The 8571-nt window shown below is 38.6% G+C and overlaps 1 protein-coding gene across 1 annotated transcript; it reads left to right on the top strand.

Moving 5' to 3' along the window:
* The first annotated feature begins 2358 nt into the window (after positions 1-2358).
* On the top strand, positions 2359-6920 carry LOC130544591 (ras-related protein Rab-39A-like). Its single transcript, XM_057316893.1, has 2 exons — positions 2359-2396; positions 2834-6920. Exons 1-2 carry the CDS (start codon positions 2359-2361, stop codon positions 3258-3260), a joined length of 465 nt encoding a protein of 154 aa, XP_057172876.1. The 3' UTR covers positions 3261-6920.
* The last annotated feature ends 1651 nt before the right edge of the window (positions 6921-8571 follow it).

The raw sequence follows: 8571 nt of genomic DNA on the forward strand, positions 1-8571 counted from the left end.
ATGCTCCTCATACCCTTCTGTAAGACCTGCCTTTCAAGTTCCAGTTTTCGGTCTGTGGGCCTGGCTTGTCCCCTAAATAATTGACAGCAGGGATGCCCAACTGTTTTAGGGGAAACCTACCCCCCTGGGACAACCATATCTGAATCTGAAGCCTAACCGTATCAGGATTCTAAACCTCATATCCATACCCACACAGAGAAACTGAAGATCACGTTATTGTATAGAAAATGACTGATGCCATATTGAGACCATTTATTCCAACTAATCATTAATAAGGGCCGTTTTGTAGTGGACATGGTGTATACTTTGCTCTAATTTCATTCTGTAGATTAATTTGCCAACTCTATTCCCAATGTGTTTGCAAAACTAAATACAAAGGGCTAGAAAACATGGCATTTTCCACACTGTAAGATATGCCTCTGCCTAATATACCAGCATTTCAGCATTGAGTGCTCAACCACAAAAGCATGTCTTTATAAATTAAACTAATGGTAGATTCAATAGGAGGGGGAATAAAAGTAATGCAGACTTGGTGCTGAGTAAATTAAGCTTTCAGTCTAATAACACAGCCCTAATTGTGTTTTAAAAGGCACTGCACATCCGCCTAAATTCACACATATAAAGATAAGTAGCAAAGCAATAACAAATTATCCCTCAACTAAAAAAAAAAAAAAGCAGCAACTTAAATGAACTACATTAGGGGCGCCTGAGTGGCACAGCGGTTAAGCGTCTGCCTTCGGCTCAGGGTGTGATCCCGGCGTTATGGGATCAAGCCCCACATCGAGCTCCTCTGCTGGGAGCCTGCTTCTTCCTCTCCCACTCCCCCTGCTTGTGTTCCCTCTCTCGCTGGCTGTCTCTATCTCTGTCAAATAAATAAATAAATAAAAATCTTTAAAAAAAATGAACTACATTAGTTGAAGCCTGCCAAAGATAGTGGGAGATTTTTCTTATTGTCAGTGGCTGTGTAATACAGTAGTCCTTGAGAAAACACTCCTAAAATAGTCACTTGAGAATCTCTCTACTAAGAATTCTGAGGAGAAGGCACCTGGGTGGCCCAGTCGGTTAAGCATCCAATTCTTGATTTCGGCTCAGGTCGTGATCTCAGGGTCATGAGATCGAGCCCCAAGTCAGGGGAGTCTGCTGGGGGTTCTCTCCCTCTCCCTCTCTCGTGCACTCTCTCTCTAAAGTAAATAAATCTTTAAAAAAAAAGAATTCTGGTGCGCCTGGGGGGCTCAGTTGTTTAAGCATCTGTCTTCAGGTCGGGTCACGATCCCAGGATCCTTGGATCGAGTTCCACGTCAGGCTCCTTGCTCAGCAGGGAGCCTGCTTCTTCCTCTCCCTCTGCCTGCTACTCCCCCTGCTTGTGCTCTCTCTCTTTCTCTCTCTCTCAAATAAATAGATAAAATCTTACCAAAAAAAAAAAAAAAAAAGAATTCTGAGGAGAAGCAGGGAAGCAAACGAAAGGGAAAGAAAAAAGAAGTGAAGTACTTTCTTCACACTTCCACAGCAAGTGGTGCTTGCGGTGTTGGGTCACCGAACTGAGCTGTGGTTTCAGCAGTAAGGATAACGAAGGTCTACAAGAGGTGGAGAGAGTACCAGGTGCCCTGCTGACCCCCCACAAAGATCTTTGGGGGTCAGATCATCTCAGTGCTCAAGATCATTGACAGCTTAGAAACTGAGACACGTGCCATCTCTGCCTCATACAACACTTAGTACTTCCTCTCTCCAGTAAGATTGATCAATCCAGTATAACAAATATTAAGTGACATCTGTCTTCTGCCAGGCAGTATGATTGTTAGATACTTAGAGAAAACATGACCCTCAAGGCGCCTTGAATTGAGTGGAAGACATACCAACCAATCCAATCAGCACATTGTGAAAACGGGCACAATCATAATGGCATTATGCCAAAGGCTCCATGGAATTCTAAGAGGATTCCCTAAGAGGGGTGCAGAACAAGAGGCCAATGGCAGGGAAGGCTTCTCATATATGTGATTTTTGAACTGATTCTTGAAGAAGAAATAGGAGTTTGCTAGGCAGAAAAGGGTTGAAGACATTCTAGGTAGAAACAATAACATATGTAAAGGCAAGAAATGTAAAACAGTATGGCCTTGCCACCTTGTGTCATGATTCAGTCAGGAAACAAGCAGCACACTTGAAGAGTTAAAGGAAAGTTTAATGAAGTGACCATTTCTGGAAATGTGGACAAGGTGAAGGGCGTCAACAAAGGATGGTGAGACTTTTGGAGTTAGCAATGATGAGAAGCCATTCGCCACCTGGCCAAAAGAGACAGGAAAGAGAATGGGATTACCTGAACCCAGTGGAACCCACAAGAAGGGCGCTTGCCCAGCAGGAACCATGACCAAAACCAGGAACACAGCTGCTACTAAGCCACGGTCTGGCGGAGACAAAGAGAAGGGTAGATACCCAACCTCTTCCCTCTGGTCTCCAGCTGGTGCTTCTGTTGGCTGGGCCTCCCTGCAACGGGGCAACCTCTGCCCTTCACCAAAACTTTCTATATGCCTATTTTTAATCCCAGTAATGTAATAATTACTCTCTCAGATACTTGAAAATAAAAACAAATCATCCTAAGTGTGAGATGACATACACTGTAAGTCCTTTTGTCTAAGAAATGACACTTTACTGTTCTGTCAGTGGATGAAACCAGCTCGCCATTAGCTTCAGAATATTTTTATCCACTTAAAACATGTCATATTTGATTTATAAATTTGGGTTAAGTCACATCAAGTTACCTTCACATTTTATTGCGGTGCTACATTGTTTGAAGGAACAATGTGTCCTTTGACAACCTGTTTTTCTGCTTGTTTTTCAGATCAATAACTCGATCTTACTACCGCAACTCAGTTGGTGGGTTTTTAGTGTTTGACATCACCAACCGACGATCTTTCGAACACGTGAAAGATTGGCTAGAAGAGGCAAAAATGCACGTTCAGCCGTTTCGGATTGTGTTTCTGCTGGTGGGACACAAGTGTGACTTGGCTTCACGACGTCAGGTGACGAGGGAAGAAGCCGAAAAACTGTCCGCAGACTGTGGCATGAAGTATATAGAAACGTCCGCAAAGGATGCCACCAATGTCGAGGAGTCCTTCACGATCTTGACAAGAGACATTTATGAACTTATTAAAAGGGGAGAAATTTGTATTCAAGACGGCTGGGAAGGGGTTAAAAGTGGTTTTGTCCCAAATACTGTGCATTCCTCTGAGGAAGCGGTAAAGCCCAGGAAAGAGTGCTTCTGCTGAGTTCAAACAGGCCAAAGAACTCACATGAACAGGTTGGGTGTCATCTCAGGATAAATGCCAACGTTAACGGCAGAACGGTGCAGCGAAAGCATTTGAGAAACAGTTATGAGCCCGTGCTAATGCTCTTTTGTGAGTTATTTAATTCAGAGCTAGTCCTATGCTCACCTGCTACACTACCAGTTGGGTATTTTGCTCAATTATCAGGCAAAGCAGACAACTACTTCTTGAAACGCGAATGTCTACAGAATTACTCCCATTCTCACTTTGTTAGCGTGTAGCTGACCTGAATGTCCACGTATATCAATATTACTCATTTTTCTTGACAGTTTGAAATGGGTGTTTTATACACATGTAGTCTGATCGAAAGGATTTTATCAGGCATTACATTCTCATGAGTTAATCTGTTAATGCTGAAGAGTGAAGTGGGTTTAAAAGTGCATTGTTCGCTTACAAAGTCAGTCATCTCAGAGGCGTCATCAACTAGGACTAAAGTAACAATTCCTTGTAGGAGGTACCACGTTTTTAACCATTCTTTGAAATAGCTATCCTCCCTTAATTTGCCCAAACAGAAGAAAATAAGTTTTATACTCACTTTTGTTCTCTGATTTATTGTTCTTGATAATTTTATGTTTTGTAAAGATATCTAAGGATCCAAACAAAATATTTTATTGCAAATATTTATAAAAATAAAAATGAAGGACCATTCATCAGCAAATGTTTTGATGTTAGAGTATATTGTCCTTATTTAGACAAGAGAAACAAATTGATTTATATAATACAGACATTTTCAGAGAAAGTAAGTGCAGTTTACCTTGAACTATTGTCAAAATTATCAACATAGGTAAATATGGAATATTTTTAGTGATCGCTCTGTCCAAGTAAGTTTCTGAATTTGCCCATTTCTTGTATAAGAAATGTACAGGAAAGATTTCTGGGCAAGGAAGATTGGTTAGATGTTCGATATATTTAGCATTCAAATTGTATTTCAGTAAAATTAAAGATAGAATAATGAGTTAGGGGACGCCTGGGTGGCACAGCGGTTAAGCGTCTGCCTTCGGCTCAGGGCATGATCCCAGCGTTCTGGGATCGAGCCCCACATCAGGCTCCTCTGCTGGGAGCCTGCTTCTTCCTCTCCCACTCCCCCTCCTTGTGTTCCCTCTCTCGCTGGCTGTCTCTATCTCTGTCGAATAAATAAATAATATCTTCAAAAAAAAATAATGAGTTAGGGCTATAAAATGACTTCTGAGTTTTCTAATTTTTAACTTATTGATTAAATTCTCCTCCTGGAATATTTGATCACAAAGCCAAATATTTTATAACCTACATTTCTGTTCTGTTATGCTTCCCTAATCACAATGAGGCACCAAATGCAGCCCCCTTTTTGAAATCATGGGTTTTACTGTTAAAATAGTAGCTCCATTTGTTTGAAAACCAAAGTGATATAGTAGAAAGAATATTTAATGAGAAACCAGAAAACCTGGGTCCTAAGCTTGCCTTTGCTGTACCAGTAAAGCATGAGTGAGTCACTTACCCTCATTAAGCATCATTGCTCTTAACCGTAAAATGAGGCTAATAGCCCCATTTATTGTGCTTCATGGAATTATTTTGAGAATCAAGTGTGTCATGTGAAAAAGCTTCGTAAAAAGAGAAAGCATGATGCAAATACGAGCGTTGTATCAGCGGCTCGCGGGCATACTATTATATTTACAACGGATGAGAATTTTGTTTTCTCATGTTCTTTCCCCTCGTCCCCACATTCTGCAGAGGGAGCAGAAAGGTGCATGCTTTCAGGGACCTGGGGACTCTCTTGGTTTCATGTATGCCCTCTGCCCTCTTGCTCGGAAACACTGCTCCTCCAGGGTGCAAAAAATAGGGAGGGAAATCACGGGAGACTTAATTCAATCAGAAGTCCTGTTTGAATGTGGTTTTTGTGCATCTTTGAAGTAGATATTTAATTATATTTTAAATACTTGTACATTTTCTAGGTTCATGGAAGTATTTTTAATAGTGCTTATGGAGAGAAGAATATAAATTGTAACATCAGTGTAAGATTGTGAATAGTTCTGTTGTCAACATTTTCTTGATACCCTTGTATTAATTTCACTCGAGTGAGTTCAAACTGTAATTGATCAGATGAGAACAGCTGCCCCCTCCAAATGTGAAGTCATCTGTTTTTACTGCTACAATTTTAAATCTTGTATTACAATTTTCCATCGGTCCAAAATAGCACCAACTCAGAAACTGAGTATCTAACAACAATTTAAAGTATGGTCCCCTGTGCCTACTTGTAAAGTTAAACAGCTAAGGTATAAAATATTTAACTTCAGTGGACGCCCTTTATAATACTAACATTGGGGTAAGACTAATATTTGGCCTAGAGGGTATGATGTGTTCCAAGATTTAGAATAGTACCAAAGAGTCATAAGAAACAGATGAAAATGCAGGGCCCCCCAAAATTGATACTTCACCAAGGTCACACAGAAGCAGAAGCAAACCTAGAACTCTGCCTGGTCAGGGTTCTTTCCCATTACCCTGCTGTGTCAGGGGTGTGCGTGTGTGTGTGTATGTGTGGTAAAGCAAAGGGAAAATATGATCTAGCTTAATCCACAAAATACTAAAACTGGGCCATGGCATTTCAAGGTTATAGAAGAGTTGTTTGTGGTGTAACAATACTAAAATGAAAAATAACTACAAAGATCTGAGTTCTTATGCAAGATTGCCAAACGTCTGTATAACCTTAGCCAGATATTTTTATCCATGTATATATATATATATAAAATAACTGACCTATTTTCTTACACGTAATTATGGAGAAGATGGATAATCACGCCAAAATAGTAAAAATATTTGCTCCAGGCAAAACATTCTGACTAAGTGTCTTACAAGTCATATATACTTGAATCAGCTATAATTGAAATTATTTAATTTAAAATTTAATTAATTTAAATTTAAACCTACTTTAACTTAAAATTCAAAACTAATGGATGATGTAGCTAGTTACTAAATATTTTAGATAAATATGATAAAGAAGAAATGAAGAACTATCTGATCATATAATACACGTGTCCCCCTGACAAACAGTTTTCATCTTGAGTTGCGTTAACACTTTCGGTGCCCGTGGTAAAGTGATGGTTTATTGAACAGTAAGCTTAAGCCAAAATGATTTTATAAACAGAATGCTTTTAAATGTGGCCTTTATATACGTAAGAGTAGCAATCAAGATTTCTTTGAGAGTTTACACTAGGTTTCCAAAAGCCTCCAAGTCCTGCATGATTTTTTTTAGTGGCAACCAAAGCAGCCTTTATTATTGTTAAGATAAGTTTCCCAAATCTATTTATCCAACTTTACAGTTTTCAAAAACTGAATCTATAGATTAATAAAATCCTTTTAAGAGTGCTTTTGATTTTATATTGCCTTTGTTTCAATCAAGTACAAAGCTTCCACTGACTTCAAAGAGTGCACTGTATTTGAATAATTTCTTTAGGTCTGACAGTGACATGGATTTGGAAGACTAAAGACCCATTTTGGAAGCTTATTCATTTGTTCCCCAGTAACTGCCTGGAGAGATTTAGCTGGAAATGCAAAGGAAACATGTAATCTTTAAGGAAAGAAGAAGAAGAAGAAGAAGAAGAAGAAGAAGAAGAAGAAGAAGAAGAAGAAGAAGAAGAAGAAGAGGAAGAGAACTATAAAAGCTTTAAAGTTAGATCCTTTGTATTTTAATATAGAATACATTCCCAACAAGAAGCTAGCTCTTGGAAATTCCACAGCTGATAAATAGCCATCTCTGCTACAAAATCTTTCTAAATCCCACTGTTTTCACTAAACTTACCTGAGCAACCAATCTTCACCTGATCTTAAGATAACTAACAAACTTTTCTCCCGAACTTGGATGAACTGCTACGTGACTTGGTATTCCTATAATCCTAATCACTGATGAAAGTAGACACATGCGTGTTGAGCTGTGACAATCTATATCAATCATTACAGACTGTGATTCATTCCTACGCATAATCATGATATAGAATAAATGAAGAGAAAAGAAAACTTTTAAAGATTGTATTTTAAATTAGTGCTCCTTATTGTTACATCTCTCTGGAAAATTTTTTTGTTTTTTTTTAAATAGTGCCTAAAGCATTGTCGATGTGCTCTTTGGTGACTGGTAATTAATGATTATTATGTTGAATTAATCCTATTAAATGTGGATTCCATATACGTGGTTTTAATTTCTACATTCCATGGAGAAACAAACATGTTTTGCTACAATCCTCTTCCCAGATTTTTGTTTTTAGAATGACAGCCAATGAAAGAAAGACATGGTATACATTTTTTGAAGTATGTTATTAGTGTTATTTGATTTTAAATAATGAATAAAAAGAATGAGAATGAGAACTGTGGTTGTCACAGGACTGTTATATTATCCATCTTTAGTGGTGCTTTCAAAACAGAAGCAACTATTTAATGCAATTAAACATGTCCATGTGTGTGTATTTACAAATGAAATGCCAAATAAGAATCAGATCTGAAATCCCATATATATTACATAATACCCTGGTGAAGTGTGGGGCAGAACCCCATAATCAAACATTTATATATGTACAGCAAAATGTATGAATATATACACTAAAAAATGTCTATAAATAACCTGTCATCAATTGAGGTCAGATTTTTTTTTTTTTTTTTTTTGGCTGCCAAATGAGTTATCAAGAGAATTGCAGATTTTCAGAGCCTTTTGGGTTTCACAATTTCGAAAAAGGATCATGGTCTTTTATTATGCCTTAACAGATAATTCAGAATTTGTGACTTTTCTCTAGTTAGTTCATCTTTGTCATACTTCAGCCTTGCACATAGCAAGAGCACATTAAATTTTGAATCGAGTGTTCAATCACACGGAAAAAGATTTCATAGCTTCTGCACAGAAAACTAGTTACACATGTAAAATATTTACAATGCTTGGCCCATAGTAAGTACCTAATAAATGTCACCTTTTATTTTTGTTTTTAGTGGTATTCTTACAACCACCGAATTGCCAGGAAGCCAGTTTTAATCCCCAAGGTGTCCTGGAAACTAATTGTTGATAATGGCAGTCTTACAGATCATTGCAAAGGGTCATGACTCTCTGAAATGGTCTGATTCTTAGAATCAGGGGAGCACGCTTTAGCAGGACAAACAGAAGATGATACAGGTCTTGGGGATGGCTGGCGTTCCCCGATGGCATCCGACCCAATGGACAGGGCCTCAAATAAGTGTAGCCTTCGTGTCTTGCCGTAGCTGCGCTAGAAACAGTCATCACCAGAACAGTGTGTGTGCGCGG

Source organism: Ursus arctos, unplaced genomic scaffold, assembly GCF_023065955.2.
Source record: "Ursus arctos isolate Adak ecotype North America unplaced genomic scaffold, UrsArc2.0 scaffold_22, whole genome shotgun sequence".
NCBI lineage: Eukaryota > Metazoa > Chordata > Mammalia > Carnivora > Ursidae > Ursus > Ursus arctos.

Excerpts from the sequence above, each read along its gene's own strand:
- LOC130544591 (XM_057316893.1), top strand. The coding sequence starts at position 2,359 with ATGACCAAAACCAGGAACACAGCTGCTACTAAGCCACG. Across the intron at positions 2,397-2,833 it reads ACAGCTGCTACTAAGCCACG|ATCAATAACTCGATCTTACT; the intron begins GTCTGGCGGAGA and ends CTTGTTTTTCAG.